General features: G+C 33.0%; 2 protein-coding genes across 5 annotated transcripts; both read right to left on the bottom strand.

Moving 5' to 3' along the window:
- Nucleotides 1-3,146: 3,146 nt before the first annotated feature.
- On the bottom strand, nucleotides 3,147-6,694 carry LOC108336422 (probable folate-biopterin transporter 2). Of its 2 annotated transcripts, XM_017572869.2 has the most exons (6): nucleotides 6,533-6,694; nucleotides 5,917-6,445; nucleotides 4,441-4,700; nucleotides 4,257-4,352; nucleotides 4,018-4,188; nucleotides 3,147-3,893 (listed from the first exon to the last, which is right to left on the bottom strand). In XM_017572869.2, exons 2-6 carry the CDS (start codon nucleotides 6,296-6,298, stop codon nucleotides 3,291-3,293), a joined length of 1,512 nt encoding a protein of 503 aa, XP_017428358.1. In that variant the 5' UTR covers nucleotides 6,299-6,445; nucleotides 6,533-6,694; the 3' UTR covers nucleotides 3,147-3,290. The 2 variants fall into 2 exon arrangements, with proteins under 2 accessions (XP_017428358.1, XP_052736927.1); XM_052880967.1 differs by having other exon boundaries at nucleotides 5,917-6,694.
- Nucleotides 6,695-14,850: 8,156 nt separating this feature from the next.
- Nucleotides 14,851-18,734, bottom strand: LOC108338565 (ubiquitin C-terminal hydrolase 22). 3 transcript variants are annotated; one of them, XR_001833047.2, is made up of 4 exons: nucleotides 17,597-18,734; nucleotides 16,829-16,947; nucleotides 15,594-16,587; nucleotides 14,851-15,455 (listed from the first exon to the last, which is right to left on the bottom strand). XR_001833047.2 is itself a non-coding variant. In XM_017575514.2 (3 exons), exons 1-3 carry the CDS (start codon nucleotides 18,361-18,363, stop codon nucleotides 15,812-15,814), a joined length of 1,662 nt encoding a protein of 553 aa, XP_017431003.1. In that variant the 5' UTR covers nucleotides 18,364-18,734; the 3' UTR covers nucleotides 14,851-15,811. The 3 variants fall into 3 exon arrangements, 1 of the variants encoding a protein (XP_017431003.1); XR_008250484.1 differs by having other exon boundaries at nucleotides 15,692-16,587; XM_017575514.2 differs by having other exon boundaries at nucleotides 14,851-16,587.
- Between the last annotated feature and the right edge of the window lie 767 nt (nucleotides 18,735-19,501).

Genomic DNA, 19,501 nt, shown 5'->3' with positions numbered 1-19,501 from the left:
ATTAACCAACACCCTAAAAATTACCAATAACACATCCAGGAATTAAAATCATTAGCAACAATAAAAGAATATTAATTGAGAGAAAAAAGTACGACAAGAAAGGAAACATAAGGTACCCAAAGAGAGAAAACAAAACATCATCATATTAAAAAGTTAGAACATAAAGCCCTCTTTGACATGAACATGACATATTCCAAAGGATGTGAACCAAGTAGAGACCACAAAACAGTGTACCAAAGTTCCACCATATTGGCCAAAAACTCCACCACATTGCAATGGATTGGCCAGAAACACAGCAAAGAGTTCTAATGAGTATCGGAAAGAGGAGAATACGAAGTGTATAATTTAAGCCCTTGGAAGGGAGAGAATAGAGAGTGTATAATTCAAAAAATTTATCCTGTTTTCGCTTGAGGTTTTGGATTTAGGATTTAGTTTGAAAGTTTATTTGTCTTCGTTTTGATAAATTTTGAAAGAAGAAAAGATTATGATGGTGAGATTGTATTATCTCCTACTTTTCATAAATATGCTTGGATTTGAGAGTATAAAAATGTAAAAGTCAATTATGATCTCAAATAAAAGCGAAAATAATAAGAAAATTTTTATTAGAAAGAAGTAATCGATTCCAAAACAAAGAAAATCGATTGTTAAGTGTGATATGAAATTGTAAGTTAGTTTCATCCATAATTTTTGAAGGAGTTTTAGATTGAAGAGAAACTACAAATCAAACAACTTGAACTTAAAACAAAAGAAGCTATCAAAATGGAAGACAAAACACGAACTTGTAATCAATTCTGAACTTAGTGGAATCGATTCCACATACTTGTGCATGAACAACGCAACCAATTATGTTTAGAGGAGTAAACGATTCCATCATGTTAGAATCGAATATATATAGGACATTGTTCTTGGACCTTCTTCAAATCCTATGATGAACCCTTTTGGTGTCACGGAATTGAATTAGGCATGAAATTTAAGTGGTCGTGATTTAGTTCCAATAACTCAATTCCCGCCCCGCATAATTAGGTAATTATTGACCCATGATAAAAATATTAAGGGTGTTACTCCCTCCACCACCACACATGGCTCCCTGCACCTTCTCATTCCTCTTTACCCTTCAATAATATTTAAATGGATGTGAATATGCGTTGGATTCATAAACGAATATCGATCTCCGTTGAAGAACAAACGGATCTCAATATCCGTTTAAGAATATATCTGCAGCTAACAACCTACTTACCAGTATCCCTCTACAATCAGCTCACCATATTCAATATCATTGTGAAAATTTTGTTGAGTTAGTGGAGGACGTTGACGTTTTGTTGGGGAATGGCGGCCACAGGATTATTATTGAAGCGAACAGCTCCAAGACCTGTGCTGACGCCATCTAGAGTGAGTTCTAGGTTTGTGTCTCCATTCTCTAAAAGACCAAGTCCCCCTCGTTTAGCTACACCTATTCCAACAACATCAAGGCTTTCCTTCTCAAAAAGTATTGCTGATAGTTTGAAGAAAACAAATAAGCTTTTGAATCAGGAAGTATTGAAGTTACGTGCTCAGGTATATTATTCTTCTCCCATTTTTCTCATCCCAATCAATTACAAGTTAGCTGCTTTGATATTTACTTGTTATGGTATCAAGAGAAATCAGACATATTTTTTGTTTGTTGAGACCTTGAGACAGAGATGTTAAATGCAAGTATTAGAGCTTCAAAGGTCATAAAAAAAGACTCAGAGAAAAATAAAAGTGAAGGGTGAAAAGGTGTAGGAAGATTTAGAGTTTTAAAAAAAGATAAATAAAATTAAATTAATATAGGATAGTTTTGGAATTAAAAAAAATGGAGAGGTGGAGGAAGCACTTGGGGTGGTGGAAGGAACAACACCAAATATTAAATTGTTAACTCGGTTTAGCTCGAATCCACAGAAAAATTAGATTGACTCATCAATTCTGATCCAGTTTGACATGTCTATCCAATAGCCCACCATTTAATTATTTTATATAAACACGTTATTAGTTTTCTCTAACAATGTTTGTGTTTGTAGACATAAGTGCAAATTTAAAAATTGTTAAAATGGAATTTTAAGAACTTAAAATAAATTAAACTAATAAAAAGTCCTAAAGCTTACTAATTTAAAGATTTAAAGATTGAAAAAAAACAAGTGAGTAAAAATTATAAGTACATTGCATATATACCATGCATAGTTAAAAAAAAAATCCAACTCCCAAGTTTGTTCAAAAGAGAAAAACATTCGTGTTATTATTTAATTTGATAATTGAAACAACGATTGTCTGAACAAATTTATTCATGGTTTAGGGTTTAACTATATATATCAAGGACTTTGCATAAAAATCCTACCCCTTATTAATAACTAATGTAAAATTTCTTAGGCTGTGTTTAAAGATTTGGGGAAAGTGAATAAATAGATTTGAAAAAAATTTGAGAATGAATTAATTGTTGTTTACTTGAGTGGATATGGAGGTGAGTGAGAGAGAATTTGGAAATAAAATTTCTAAAAGTTAGTATAAGATTTGATTGATAAAAAAAATAGTTTAATTGATAAAATTCCATTATTATTATTATTGTTATTAGTATTAATATTACTATCTTATTATATTATTAATAATAAAATTAATAATTGAATTTTTCAATTTAGCTGGAACTGTTTACTTTATTGAAATTCAATCTACCATATTATTATGCAGTATGCATTTTTCAAAATAAATATCAGAAGAATATATAGTTTTACAGGAATAAAATTGATTTTTTAGATAAATCCTGTCAAATCTATGCTGGATAGAGAAGATGGAATTAACCTCCTGCAAATCAACTCCTTTTTTTTTCTTTTTAAATGCCTTAAAGTGAACACAAATAAAATCAAAAATCCATTTATGCAAACAATCGTAAATAGTAAATTCTTTCAAAGTGAACACATAGTTGTTTAAGATATATGTATTAGGTATCACACTAATTGCATAAGAACTCATCATTTAAAGTAAAAATAAATATCACAAATAAAGTAATACAAAAGATCAATCTCTAGACTTATATATATATATATATATATATATATATATATATATATATATTTCACCTAACATATTTCTCACTTATGTGAAATTTCCAAGTCATAATAAATTCCTACCAATATCTCTTCACAGAATCATCTTAGATTTTTATTTATTTATTATTTTTGTCATTAAATGCATACAAATTGCAATTGTAATGCTACACTAGCTTGGTAATTTCGTGTGTTTGGAATTGAGAGTGCAAAAGAATGTCTCTAACTTTGATTGAACTATTTACCATCAACACTGTGTACAAGGGACACCAATTCAACATTTTTGGAGTCTGAGGTCTCAATGACCACCTCGGAATCAACGGTTTCAGTTGTTGGGAGAATGGAAGAGTTGTGGTCAGCTCTAGGAACCAAAAACAGCAGCCAAAGTGGAGTGATCCTTAAGATGTTCCTGATCAAAATAGCCAACCAAATATTATCAAACCTTGTTCTTGTGATCCTCAGAATGTGGAGAACAAAGCCACCACCCCATGCTGCAGAGAGAAGTCCAACATTATCAATTGACATCAAGAGAGCAAAAAAGGTTCCTTCAATGCCTGAGGGACACAGCTTTGAGCTAAGCACAAGCATAGGCATCCACTTTAGCCTGTTAGTCATTTGGGCTATGCTTTCAACAATCACGACAAACACATAATCTGCTATGCCAAACTTCAGGTTCCATCTCAATACCAGAACCAGATCAAGCATCCCTGACAGACCATATATCAACTGAGTCCAGAACAGCAAGTTCCTGAATGCATATTCCTTCAGAGCATACTGATATAGGATTGCACCTAAAAGTGACCCCATTGAACTAATTGAAAATATAAAACCAACACTCTCCTGTGTAACATAAATATTAATTCATCACATTTAGTTTCTTCAAAAACTTCACTGACAAAAACAGCTTCTATCAGATTTTTTTTTTATCCAACCATAACATTGATGAATGAATCAAACCAAATACCTGCGAGAAAGATGGTCCGCCCTTTGATTCTGTATACCAATAAAACATTCCTTCACGAACATCCAAACTCAATGTAATGGATAAATACATGTATAAACAAGGCCTCCATACATCTTCGCTCTTCAATGTAGTCCACATGGCCTTGGAAGCATCAACAAAATTTTGTTTCACCTATACACCACATAGAAACTCAGTTTATGCTTGTATTAGGACCATGGAATGACATGAACTAGTTATACCTGTCTATATGATGTGTGGTGCATGCGAGGCTCATAAAGCAGAAAACCAACAGAAACTACTAGTCCAGCCGGGATAGTCATCAAACCAAACACCCCCTGTGACCAAAAATGCTCTCTTAGTACAGTGTAAAAGACAATGAAAATTTTGCATGTTTTACGGTTGAAGGGTTTTTCAGAGGCTAACCATTGGGCCTATAAGGTGAACAAAGACTCCACTGATGAAGAAACCAAATAGTGATCCAATGGAAGAACTGGCGGCACATAAACTTTGCATATCAGCTGCAAGTGAAGGATGAGAGATACTGTTCTGTGCCACACAAGCATCAATGGTTACATCTGCTATTGCCACCCCAGCACTTCCAGCCGTTAATGACAGAAGGGCCAACACAAGATGCAGGTTTTCATGCAAAGATAACAAAAGCATGGAAACTACTCCTATGATACCTGAAACCATCAAAGAGGGAACAAATTCAGGCTACTATGTCAGTGAAGCAATTTCTGAAGCTCTTCCATACTTACACGGCATCATTAATATGTGATAAAGTACATAGTTAATTCTCAAGAAGAAACTCATTAAATGCAAACGATCCTGGTTGTTAGTTGTAACCCTTCTAAGGTTGTTTGAAGAAAAGCTAATTACTCTCATGCTTAATACACATTGTTATAAAGTAAAAGTAAAAAATTGATCTTCCTAATTTTACATCATTTCCAAGTTCTATGATATGTCAAGTAGCAGTTACTTAGTATTGGGAATTCAAATATGAGTCTAAATTCCACATTAAGTAAAAATGAAGGAGTTGAACACCATATATGGATGAAGACCCATAAACTCATTACCTTATAATTTTGGATTGGGTGGTGTTAATCTCTTATATGTGAGTTGGTTCATGTTTCATTAGTATTGTACTTTTCAATAATCCCTTCTCGAAAGACCTATCAATAATAACAAATTGCAGTTTTTTAGGCAACCTTGCACTTTGATAGATGTGTTTAGTCTTATTTAAACTAGAGACTGACCAATGTAAGACTTGGATCGGACATTTCTATCTTATACGTTAGTTTTGTAAAACTGAAGTAGACCTAAGACTAATTTTAAAATGGTATCAAATCTATACTATATTGCTGGACACACTCCAAGGCCATGGTAGTCCTTATCCCCCAGTACTTTGGAAAGTCATCAAAATCTATTCTGATATTGCTTACTTTTTGAGTCTACATAGATATGTCTTAAATGCAGTTTATAAAGCTAGGACAATGCTCACACCTCACAGAATCACTTTTCCAGCCCCTAAAACAGTGTATTGGAAATGGGCTAAATTTAACTCAACCTTAAAAAGTTAGTACAGAGGAAGATTGTCAAACTATATAAGGAATATTTTGACCATATTCCTATCCAATTAGAGAGACATTTATCACTGCTGAGCTTCCACTCTGTATATTGAGCTTAAAAGCTACAGCATTGACAGCTTATCATTCATTTAAATCTTTCAAACTGATACAGATCTTGGAAAAACATTCAGACGTAAAGGGTACAAGGAAAAGCAAAGCTGCAAAAAATTTAAAAAATTACTAAAACTCCAACCTAAAACAGTAATTGATTTGGAATATAAGTAACCTAACTTAGGAAGATCAGAGAAGAAGTGCATAATGCATTATATACCAGCAAAAATGAAATAAGGTCTCCTGCGATACCCAAAAAATGGGAGAACATCAGTGAGAAGACCCCAAATAGGTTTCACAACCCAAGGAATGGATGTGATTCCTTTATAAATCTGAGCCTCCGATGGCTGCACCTTCTGAACATCTTTCATGTAATACTTTGTGCCAACTTCAGCAAGAGCTACACCAAGTCCTTGGCTTATTCCGTAAATAACCACCACCCCAAATACAAAGCTCCAATGCATTTCCCTAGAAAGCATGCTAAACCATTGGATGGGGATGCAAAAACAGTCCCAAAACCCCCTTTTGGGTTTATATTCCTCCACAGATTCACCATATGGCTCTTCCTGATTCCCCTCCTCCTGCATTATCACACCTTTCATGCACCCTTCACAGCAATGATTAAATCACCTTCAAAGAAATTCCTCCAAGATTTCTTCTTTCAACTACACATGATTCGAATCTAACACTGTCAAGTCTACGATCAACGTTTCTCCCTGATTTCAGTTTCCAGACAAATGATGAAGGGACTTTGAAAAGCAAACAGCTTGCTGGATCAGTAGACAGTTGAAAAAGGAAACAAAGAGAAGAATAAAATCAAGGGAAAGGAAACGAACATGAGTTTGATGCGTATGACAGCAAGTTCACACCACTTGGTTCTTACCTTGTGGTTCTGAGTCTATTGGTGAAATCTTAAAAGAGACTAAAGGGCAAGTCAACATTAACCTTTTGAGATAATAAATGGGTATTTTGATTATTCCCCTTTCCGACGAATCAAAAGAGAAAACGTCAAATTTACATATATTTTTTCTTCATTTTCCCTATATTAATGTTTCTCTTTCTTTTTTCCTTTTACTAAGTTTTGAGCAACCATGCCAAACCAAGAAGCTTCGTTCAGATTTAACATTTTCCCTACCCATAACAGTTGATTTTCTGAAAGTTGTAGTTTAAGGTAAAAACAAATAGTGCTTGTGAATTCACCGGACATATATGTTTGATAGTTATCAGAGGGAAAACAGTTTTGTTGATTTTGAGATCGTGGAGCTACGCCATTGGTGCAAACAGTGAAACTGAGGCCCCACATCGGTAGGATCTTGTTGCCACCTTGCTGACGTTCCACTCCAAAAGTTTTTGGAGTGCAAAAGCAAAAGACATAACTAAGTTTTGTTTCATATAAATTAGTTTTGAAAGATATCAAACGTATGAGTCAACTATTTATATAGATTATAGAAATATCTAAAAGAAATCAATTTTTATTTATTTATAAGTATTATCTTTAGACTTTATTTGAATTGAAAAAGTACTGTATATATATATATATATATATATATATATATATATATATAATTTTATAATTTTTTATTAAAAAATATATATTTTTATATCCCTTGAAGCTAATTTAAGTTACCACAAAATTATTTTCATTTCTCATGTTTACTTCACTAGAAAGGGTTAAGTTATTGAAGAAATGGTGTTCTTCAAATTTTTAAAATAAATTTATAGGGTTGAGATAAACTACAATATTGAACTGAAGTTTTTGAAATTGCATGTTTTTAAGCTTTTGAAATAGTATTATAATTTAATCTATTTAAAATAGTTCCCACTTTACCATAACAATAAATAAATGACTTCATCTATTTATTCTATGTCTCGGATATACTACCTTACTTTTGTTTTTTACTTTGCTGTCTTCTTTTTCTTCAATTTATTTTACTCTCATTTTTAGCTTTTTTTGTTGTCACATTCTTATATTTGCCCCTGTTTGGTCTAACGTCAATGTTAGTAAGTAATATTACATTATTATATGATGTGTCAATGTGCAATGGTGATTAGGTGAGAGACCATAATATATAAAAGCTTAGGATAAGTTAATGTTAAAACTGTAATAGTTTATTTATGAGTCATGAAGTTAATGATAATCATAAATTACAAAATTAACATTTTAAAACTATAATAAAATCAAATATATTTAATACATCTTAAAATTAATCATAGTCATAATTATTCATTTTATAATCAATCATTATTATTATATGACTTAATTAATAATCTAGTTTTTTATATTTAAAATGATGATTAACTTTAACTTTTTATATTTTTTTTACTTGAATCTTTATATATTTTTATTTCATAGAATCTTAATATTTATTTTAAACAAAGTTCATTTGACCATTATCTCAAATTGATAGTAATTTTTTTTACCACAGATATCACATGTCAAAATCTAAAAGGTAATACATGTCAAAATATTTGAAAGATGTCTGTACAAATTTGGAATGTGTCATGTATCAAAAAAGATAGAAAATTATCCAAGTTTTAACATATAACCCCTTTTATATAGGATTAACCTTAATATAATGGAAAAAAATCAAATTGGTTCTATTTAAAAAATATTGAGATTCAATTAAGTAAAAAGAATATTGAAACTCAATTAAGTAAAAAAAATAAAAACCAAAATGAAAAACTTAAATATACAAATTACTAATTAAACTTTATTAATTTTCTAAAATGCTTTTTTGACATCATAGAGAAGTTAAATTCATATTTATTAGTGTTTTTCTAGATCATCCTTCCATCATCATAACACGAAGTTAATGTTATTGGTCTCTCAATCATAAGGTCTTTGAGTACTTCTATTTCTAAATTAGGTCAACTAAGTGACTAATATACACAAACTCTTTTTAAGCTCATAATAAATATATATATATATATATATATATATATATATATATATATATATATATATATATATATATATATAACTTTTCTTTCCAACTTTGTTATTATTATGTCTTTTTTTATCTACTTTTTAATTATTCATTCACAATAACCACACTTTTTTAATTCATGTTTATTTTGTTACTTTTTTTTTCTTTAATTTATGCTTATTTTGTTCTTATTATTGGAAAATTTTCAAATTTTGATTTAACTCTTAATTTGTTGGAGCATTGGATTGATTTTCAATTTATATGTTCTTTAAAGAAAACTGAAATTGTAGTTTGGTATGTCTAGACTTAGAAGTTTTAATGATAATTTGTTTTTGTTTTTCATTTCTTTTATGCTTTAAGGCTTAATTACTTGTTTGATCTCAAGTTTAGTTAGAAAGTTTCAAGTTATTCCTTACTTAGACTTTTATTTTAATTGAGTCTCAAGTTTTATTTCTCCAATTGTTAGTAGGGGAAATTAAACCCACAATTCTCCCACACTTCCTTTTAACTTTACCACTAAGCCAACTTGGCCATTGTAGAAATAGATTGGCCTAGTTTCTCAACTAAGAGGGGGTGAATTGGTTTTGTTTAATAAAAATTGTTCTTTTAAAACAACTTTTCAAAGTCTTTGAATCTTTCTTGGAATGCAAGCAAATAATAAAGGAGTGAAAGAATAGAAAGATCAACACCATAGTTTATACTGGTGCGGTCTCAATGCCTACATTCAGTTTCCTTTAAATTAACTTGAGATTGAAAGTAAATCCACTATATAGATCAAGTTTTACAGCAAGAAATACAAAGATACTCTCTCAATGTACTCTCCTTTCTAACTCCAAATCTACTATAGTAAACACACAGAAAAAACAATCTTCTTTCTGCAACCCCTTTAAGATACCACATTCAAAGTAACCAGAACTCTACAAGTTCTCTTCCTAACCAACAACAACAGAAAAACCACAAGTTTATAATAGATGTCTTCATCCCATGTATAGGAAAGTTTAGCTCATGGATCGTCTTATAACTATCTAGCTTATTGTTTGGTTATGGGTTTGATTTGGTCTGAAGGCTTTTTTTTTTGTTTTTTTTCTTCTCATTTTTTAATGACATCTTCATGAATTTATAAAAAAAAAATAGTGAAAACGCAAATCTAATTTTCATTATTTACAAAAACTTATTAGATTAAAATTGTTATAGTGTCACAAAACGTTATTAACTTTTACTCAGGATTTTAGAAAAGTCGGTGAGATAATTAAAAAAAGGTTTAATCATTCACGAAGTCTCTATTTTCGCGTGGAATCTCAATTTAGTCCCGTTGTTTATGGAAATCTCAATTGGGTCCCAAATTTATGAAAATTGCAACAATTGGATCCTTTCCGTTAAATTGTCTCAAACGACATTAGTGTGTGTTTGACGTGGCACGCTATAGTTAGTTTCTTAACTGACGTGGCTGACTGAAGTAGGGGCAGCTCAAGCACGTGGATATTTCAATTTTTTAAGTTAAAAAAAAAGAAAATGAAAGTTTTAAACCAAAATTGGGATTGAGATTGTTATTTTATCGAATTAGGGATTGAGATTCTTCTGAGTTCTTCTAAGGTTCGTCCAAAGTTCAATCCATTTCACAAATTGGGGTATCATTTTGGGGATTTAGGGTTTAATCTAAGTTGACCTTGATAGAGTGTGCAGTTGTCGTCGTCATCGGAGTTGTGGGACCTTCTTCAGTTGCAATCTCGAGTGGCCAGGTCAATAAAAGTTTGATTTTGTATTGAATATTTTTATTGCGATGTTGGGTGGTGGTCCCTATCGTTGTATTGTGTTCCATTTTTTATTGCAATGTTGTGGTCTCCGTCGTCGGATTGTGTTCCATTTTTTATTGCAATGTTGTGGTCCCCCCATGTTTAAAGTAATTTTTGTCTATGTGTCTGTGAGTGCGTTTTGTTTATGGTTTTAATACATGTTTTGTCGTCATGTGATTACATTATAGGTGTATAAATACTTATATATAGTGTTTTGCATCATGGACGAGGATATTGAGGTTGTCTTTCACCATGGAGGGAAATTAGTTAATGATGAAAAGCTTAAGTATGAAGGGGGGGAGACATCTAGGTTTATGTTTGACCCAGATGTTTGGAGTTATTTCGTGGTTGTTAGTGTAGTTAAATCTTTGGGATACCATGGGTTTAAAGATGTATGGTACTCTGTAGGAGGGGCTTCAGTGTTGGATGATAAGTTAGAGTCTCTGTGTGATGACACTGCTGCCATGCATATGGTTAATTTAGCTAGGCTGAATGGTGAGGTGCATGTGTTTGTGATACACCCTGTTTTTGAACCCGAAGTCATACATATGCTGGAATATGTTGGTAATGATGAAGGACAAGTTGAAGAGAAGGGTGATATTGATTGTGAACAACAACAAATGAGTGATGTTGATGGTGAAGAACAAGAGATGGGTGAACAAGTGAAAGTTGATGCTGTTATGGAGGAAGAGGTTGTTAGAGTTGAACAAGTTGGTGGTGTGTTGGAAGAGATGGGTGATGTTGATGGTGAAGAACAAGAGATGGGTGAATAGTGGAAGTTGATGCTGTTATGGAGGAAGAGGTTGTTAGAGTTGAACAAGTTGGTGGTGTGTTGGAAGAGATGGGTGATGTTGATGGTGAAGAACAAGAGATGGGTGAATAGTGGAAGTTGATGCTGTTATGGAGGAAGAGGTTGTTAGAGTTGAACAAGTTGGTGGTGTGTTGGAAGAGATGGGTGATGTTGATGGTGAAGAACAAGAGATGGGTGAACAAGTGGAAGTTGAGGCTGTTATGGAGGAAGAGGTTGATGGAGTTGAACAAGTTCAGGAAGTTGGTGGTGATGGTGAACATAAAGGTGAAGAAGAGAATGAAGTTGAAGCAGATGTGGAAATCCGAAGCTGGAATTCCTCTTTTGAGAATGGTAGTGGTGATGGAAATACTGAGTGGTTGGAGGGGCTTGTTGATCTCAATGTTGGTTGTGATATAGATGATGATATACATGCAGATTTGGAGGGAAATGTGAAAGTGGAAGTCCAAAGTATGCAAATGACTCTAGTGGACCATGTTCCAGTGTGAGTTCTAACAGCATGTTTGATTTTAATGTGGAGGGTGGGAATGATAGAGGTTTGTCAGATGATGAGTGGGAATCTGAACAATTAATTAGTGGAGCAGAAAGTGATGAAGACGATACCGATGTAGAGGGTTATGGGACTTTTGCAACATTTGTGTTGCCAAAAAGTATGGTTGACTTTAAGTGGGAAGTTAGGACATATTTTGCTGAAAAGCAAGACATTTTGGAGGCTATAAAAAGTTATGCGTTGGATAATGGAAGAAATATTAAGTTTGTTAAGAATGGAAGTTGGGACATATTGTGCATTGATGTTATGCTGATCTTTTAACATGGTTATGTTTCTGAAAATGGTGTTAGAAGGAAAAGCATATTTATCTTTTAGCACAAACGTCTCAAGTTATAATTAAAAGTTATAGTGTGGTTATGCTAAGATTGGAGGCAGTGTTTGAATGAAAAGGTACAAACGTCTCAATTTGTCTTTTACAATGGTGAAGCTATCAACCACATAAATGTTGCCAATTACTATCCATAAATCTCCAGGAATGATCCAAAATGGGCATGACTCAGAAAGATCAACAGATTCTAGTTTTATATAGTGCTTGAGATTAATGTAAATTCTATGAAGTTTATGTAATTTGTGCTTATCAGTTCACTTTGAAACCACTTCATATGATTGTGCTTATTAGTTGACAGTTCATTACGAAGAGTATTTTGGCCAAAAGTTTCAATCAATACTTTGAATTACTTCCTTACCAAAAGTTACAAACAATACAAACTTTTATAGTCAAAATAACTTTGGTTCATTGCATCCTAAGTACATTCCATCATAAGTACAATGAAATCATTCCTATGAACGAAAAAACACTATTGTAAGTACAATAATGTTCACCACAACAAGAACACAGACAATCCCTAACAAGACATTAAGCCTATTTCCCAATTTCTTCACTGACAAGTCCAAATCACTTATAATCTTCCATCCAGCTTCCATTGCTTCTCTGTTCAACAAAGACTCAGAGTTGCCTTCACACTTTGCACTCGTTTCCGTTTCAACAACCCTATGATCTGCACACCATGTGAAATAATTGCAACCACCATCTTCACCACCATTCTGTGACAAGAAAACACCAATCAGGGCACCCTCGAACTCAAAATAAGAACAACAAAAAAACCTTACCTTGAACTTAGGGCAGCCCCAAAATTGCTTGCCTCTGTTCTTAACTGTTCTTGCAGTTTTGACAACACATTTCATCCCACAATAGCAAAACAGACCATCATTGCTACATCCTCCTCGAGCACCACCACATACCACATTACTGTCTTGCTTCCGCCACCCACTGCATGATGAAGACGAACAGAGATGCATCTTCAAGCACAACTTGGATTAAACCCTAAATCCCCAAAATGATACCCCAATTTGTGAAATGGATTGAACTTTGGACGAACCCTAGAAGAAATCAGAAGAATCCCAGTCCCTAATTCGATAAAATAACAATCTCAATCCCAATTTTGGTTTAAAACTTTCATTTTCTTTTTATTTAAAAAATTGAATTATCGACGTCAGTTAAGAAACTGACTTCAGTCAGCCACGTCAGTTAAGAAACTGACTACAACGTGCCACGTCAAACACACACTAACGCCGTTGGAGACAATTTAACGGAAATGATCCAATTGTTGCAATTTTCATAAATTTGGGACCCAATTGAGATTTCCATAAACAACGGGACTAAATTGAGATTCCACGCGAAAATAGGAATTTCGTGAATGATTAAACCTTAAAAAAACTGGTAACAAAGGTATTAAAAATTGGATTTGAGTGACTAATCTTGTAGGGTTTATTGAGATTTCCATAAACAACGAGACTAAATTGAGATTCCACGCGAAAATAGGAATTTCGTGAATGATTAAACCTTAAAAAAACTGGTAACAAAGGTATTAAAAATTGGATTTGAGTGACTAATCTTGTAATATGTACGACAATACTGAATCCAAATGAATGCAGATAGTATTGGGCTTCGTACAGTAACGAAAATTTTACTCAGGAACTAAGACTCTGATTTTCTAAGATAAAATAAAAATATATATGTATTTTACTCGAATTAGATAGGATTTTTTTTTACATTTGATATAAAAATAACAAAGTAGAATAGTTTTATGTTAGGTATTGACATATTCATTATATTTAGTATCTAATCTTATCTCATGTTTTATTTTAGATAAGACAACTAAAACTATGAAGAAAAAAATAAATAAAAGTTTTAACTTCGTTAGGTCATTGCTCATTAAGAAGTAGTTCACCTAACTTGGTTCCCCCTTTTTCTAATCTCTTTTTCCAAGGACTGTCTCATGTTATTAATAATCATAGTTATTTTATGGCCAAGTTGTTGCAAGTTAAAATGCTTCTCATGATACTGAGTAAGCATCAGTACATTAGAAGAAATAGGGAATCCATACAAATTGTTATTTTAAAAAACATCATGTTTAATCCTATGTTCTAGAAAGCTCCATTCTTATACACAAGAAATTATATAACATAGTTTCAATTTGTATTTCATTGTGTTTTCTTGAAATATTCTCTCTTAATTTTAGCATACATAGAATCTCTTTTTCTTATTTGCTAATTTTATATTGAGATCCTGTTTTACCCTGCTTTTCTATGTCCCAAAATCCTCATCTTTTCGATTTGTTGTACTTTTTTTACTATAGAACAAGAAGTGGAAGTAATAATGGTGAAGGACATTCAATGATGAATAGTTCCAAAGTTGGAGGGCCATCATTAGATCAAATCATACATAGAAAAAATAAAAAAGTGTATCAGTCTTGAACCCTCCCCTGCTATCAAGTATCTGTCTATAGAAGACTAGCATTGCTTTTCCTTTTAATTCACCGTTTCTTCATCTTTAAGCATCTTCATATTAACCTTTATACATCTTTTCTCTTCTTTATGCTTTAGGAGGCCCCATTTGAAGTAACCAGTTTTTTTTTTAATTCTGTAATACTTGCCACTTTCATTATTATTATAACACCTGTCCTTTTATCTCCCAATTTTAACTGCAACATAATGGCTACTGCAAAAATATAGATCATTTACTATGTGTAACCACATCCAAACAACTATTACTAAGCAGATGGCAGGTTCTGAACTTTCATAAATAATCTTAATATATAGAAATTAAACTCTATATAATATCAGATACAGACAGATGATAAAAATTCTGGAGTCTGATAAAGAGAAATCCATTTTCACCCTTTGATTCCAAATTTATCTTGCATGTTTTCTAATCTTTAAACTTGTAAAAAATATATGAATATAGTGACATGTTGTCCTTCAATTACCAATTGACTATTTTCTTGACTTCAATATAAGATACTGTTAATCATATAGCAGCATTTTTCTCTCAGCCAGCAAACATAACTTCAAGTTGGAACAGCAATATTCCTCAAATCAGCTTTAAAAGAATAAACTTGCCTTCAACAAAACCCGTCTATTGTGCACCACATAAGCAATCCAATTAAGTAATCTGCGCTCTAACAACAAAGCAGACATAATGGCATGTGAAAATTTGTCATGAGTGTTATTACAGTGTCCTTGTTAGACACGGGAATTAGAAACAGTCATCAACATAGTCTCTTTTTTCCCTTTAACTTTCTTTTGCTCCACACTTCACTTGGTGGTGACAGGAGAATAACAATGGTTGTTGAACAACTTTTGTTAGCATCAATTGAAAAGGGTTATGTACATGACTACCTGCAATTAAAGAATTTGAGTAAGCATAGTTTGAAAAGTTGTGAAGGAGTTGAGTCACTTCTGGCTCCTTGATCTTTGTTGCAAAACTGCTAATGACATTACCACATGCAAATATTCAATTAGAATCAAATTAGCAACCTGGCATCTCATTCCCATATCTGCATTTTAGCAGTCCAAACATCTGAGATGCATATTGCAAATCCGTCTTGTTAACTATGATCTGTGATTCTACAAACCTGAGGGGAAATTTGAAGAGAAATAAATTCCTTCACTCAACATCAAGCTGGCTTTCATCGCCACAAGCACCTTATATTCCACTCTTTGAATGACAAGTACTCACTTTATAATCCTCCTCTCTAGCAACAACCAGCAATAGGAAAATATAGCTCTCTTCCAGGGGAATTTGGAGCGTGACTCTGGTCTTCATTTGCTTTATTGTACAAAGTTTTCTGAGCATAGAAAATCATGTAACACTGTGAAGCTCTAACTGTAGCTTCATCAACCTCAGTTATCCAAGCATCATCACATTTGTACCATTGATTCCTTATACGCACGAACGAAACATAATGGCCGGATTCAAGCGTACCCGAATGAGTCACCACAGCAAAAATTTCAAACTCAGAAAACATATCTGATTCATCACCCCCAAAAGAATAAATTCTATTTCCATATCTGGCTCTGAGGATTGAGGAGGACAAATATGGAGACAAGTCTAAGGAAAATGGGAAGTGTAGGTAGCGGTCTATTTTTCTTGAAGACTTTTTGACTAAAGAGTGCTCAAATCGTTTCACATGTAAACTAAGTACTAATGGAAGCTTTCTAATGGACATTTGCTTCAAAGAGTCTTGCTTTTCCTGACAATTCTGGCAGTAAAGTTTCTGGTCTGACCCCAACTTCTCTGGCCTTGTGAACAAATCTAAACAACCTGAAAGTGTAGACAGACTTCCATCGTCATTCCGTTTGTTAAGCTTTTTACCCTTTTCTGTTGAAGAGACACTGGTGTTCAAGTTAAGTGAAATGTCAACACAAGGATCATAGGTTGTTGAGGTGAATCCACAGGTCATGCACGTAACATCTGATCTCAATAACCCATAGAACACCCTATGAGCAATGCATTGACAGTCTTCGTTACCTGTATAAAACAACAATCATGCATCATACGTTTGAAAAACAACAATTGAGTAATGTAACAAGTCTAGATTTTCTCAGTTACAATGTTTCCCAGACAGCATAATTTTCAGAATGAATCTTCGGTATTAAAGCTGTTATGTGTTCACAGAAACAACATTCTTCCTAGCCAGTTACACCAATATTACTTTAACTATTATTATTATTTAGACAAAGTACATCATTATGATACCAGCAACAATTACCTTTGCTTCCATTTCTTGATTTGCCCTCTTTCTCATGGATTGCATCTAACATCGAAATGAAAAACTCGTGAGCATCCTGCTGTTCATAACTCGCTAAATTTGCTGAATGCTGCCACCAGCTTGAAACAAAAACAAAAAGTTTCACCATTCGAAAGAAACAAGAATTTGATCACCAAAGCAACACAATGGGTGCAAATCCAAAGTGATAAAATTTTTCGGTTTTAACTGGCATTGCTCCATCTAAATTGCAACTAGCTTCATACAAAGACATAATCAACTTCGAACATAAGCATCAAATCAAGTTAGAGCTGTCTGATAACATAAGTGCTCAAAAAACATGCTTGCTTTCTTCACAGAAACCTTCACAGTAGAAGTTGCTACTTTTGCTACTTTAGTCAGACCAAATTGAATATTTTCATAATTCTAAATGTCAGGCTCAGGGAATCAATAAATTTCCTCTTTTCTAAGCTTACTGATTGAATATCGGAAAACTCAACAATGACAAGCTTTATCCCACTAGACGAGGTCACATGGATCACACAATGTCAATAGATTTTATCAAAGACCAAATTCTCAAAGATACCATTCACTATGAGATATCTCATAACAACTATCAGAGAACACCAAATCAGTAACTCAATCAGTTTTTCTTTCAGGAACATTTAAAAGCATACTGAAGCAGATCATTAGATCCGCTGATAAATGTCAGTCACTATTTTCATTAGACAAACCTAAAACCCAAGAGCATGAGTATGAGCAGTATCAGACCTGTATAGAAACTGAGCAGGAGTATATGGATTCTGATCCCCGGAGTACACAGCTGAAAAAATAGCATTGACTTCACAAAGCAAACACATCAGATCTGTGGTTCTTCTACGATGACAAGCTTCCAATCTGTGTCCACCACTAAGGAAATACTCCCTGACAGGAGGAGCATGAAGCAACACTTGGAGCACAGAATTCATGAAACACGTGCTACCCAGATTGTTCAATCCCCTCAACCCCATAGGATAACATGATTTAGCTCTCATATCCTTGGTGGAAACTCCACACTTAGATTTCTGAAAATTCAACCCAACCCCAGAAATCAATCTCCTCCTCTTGATCAACCTCTGCCCAATGCTTTCATTCCCAGTGGCACCACTTGTCAACCCCATTGAGTGCTTAGACATCACAACTCGATCAAAATCAGGGTCATACAACTGATCACAGCACACCCCACAATAAAGTTCAGCCCTTTCAATGTCCACAAAAACAGCATGGCCAATTTCTGACTGAGAGTGCAAAATGGTGTGATCCAAACATGAGAATGAAGAGCAAATCAGACACAAATAGAACCGCCCTTCACAGCCATTACAGAAACTGCATCTGGGTACCGCCTTGGGTTTCTTCACACTGGTTTTCCCAATAGGGGATGTCACAAGGAGCTTTTGGATGGCTTTGTAGCCATTGAAACCATGTTTGAGCTTGTACTCAGCAAGGTGCTGACAAGGTTCTGGGTTTGTGTATAAAGGGTTTCTTAAGAACATTTCCATTACTTCTTGGTTTAAAAACACAATAAAAAACAAAAAATAAAAATATATGATTGAAGCATAAACTGAAGGTTGTTAATGGTCTCTTCAAAGATGATGTGATCCAAAAAAAAAAAGAATGATTGAAGATCCAAAGAACAAGGACAACAACAACTACTGAAACCGTGAATAGAAGTAGACAGTTATTGTTCCTGTCAAGAAGAGATGATCAGATTCATCAAATAACAAAACCTAAAATAACCAAAACACACTTCAATCAAAAGGATATTTTTTTTTATCAGCTTTTGAGTTGGGAGAGGAGACCCATCAGAAAATTTTTATGAGGTTTTTGATTTTCTAGTAAAAAACAAAATTAAAAATGAAAAATAGAAAAAGAACCGACTAGTACCTTGTTGAGTCATTGGTCATATAATATATAATATAAAGAAAAGACATCATTGTCTTTTGTTAAGAGATGAACGCTAAGAGTAAATATAACATTAAGTTCATTAAGCTGTTTTATAGTAATCTGAAAATACATTTAAAAGTAATTAATTAACACATAATTATGATTAACAATTTTAAATGAGTTACTTTTGTAATAAACATGCAGGGAAAATAGTTTCTATTTATATTAGTTTTATATGATTTTAGTATAATTGTTTCTAATTTGTAAAACAACAACATATTTTGTTGTAATGAAGAAAAAATTATACTAGTTTGTATAGTTTTAGAGAGAAATTAGATTATCTAGTAAGGTTGAGAACATTGGTAGTATTTATTTGATTAAGAAGATTAAAATAGGAAAAGGAAATAGAATTGTAGAGGAATCTGAACCGGTGGTTGAAGAAGATGATGATAGAAAGATAGATGCGTGTGTTGGCTTCCTATTGTTCTTGATTTTAGGGTAAAAAGTTGTTGGTCATCATCTTGTTTGTGGACCATTTATTTCTTGTTTATAGTCACGTGGCTTAGACCAATTGTTGGTGTTTGGGTTGGGTCAATTTTAGGGCCACATTTAAGGATACAAGGAAGTTATGACAGTTGGAAAATAACATTGTTAAAAATGAACAAGTAAAATAACATTTTATAACTATATTTTTTAAATTTATTAATAATAATATTTGTAAATATGTCTGTTTTGTGTGCGAAAAAGGAGAAA

The sequence above is a fragment of the Vigna angularis genome, chromosome 7, assembly GCF_016808095.1.
Source record: "Vigna angularis cultivar LongXiaoDou No.4 chromosome 7, ASM1680809v1, whole genome shotgun sequence".
NCBI classification, from domain to species: domain Eukaryota; kingdom Viridiplantae; phylum Streptophyta; class Magnoliopsida; order Fabales; family Fabaceae; genus Vigna; species Vigna angularis.
Note: the sequence above shows the minus strand (reverse complement) of the source record. Positions and strands in the feature narration are given on the sequence as shown.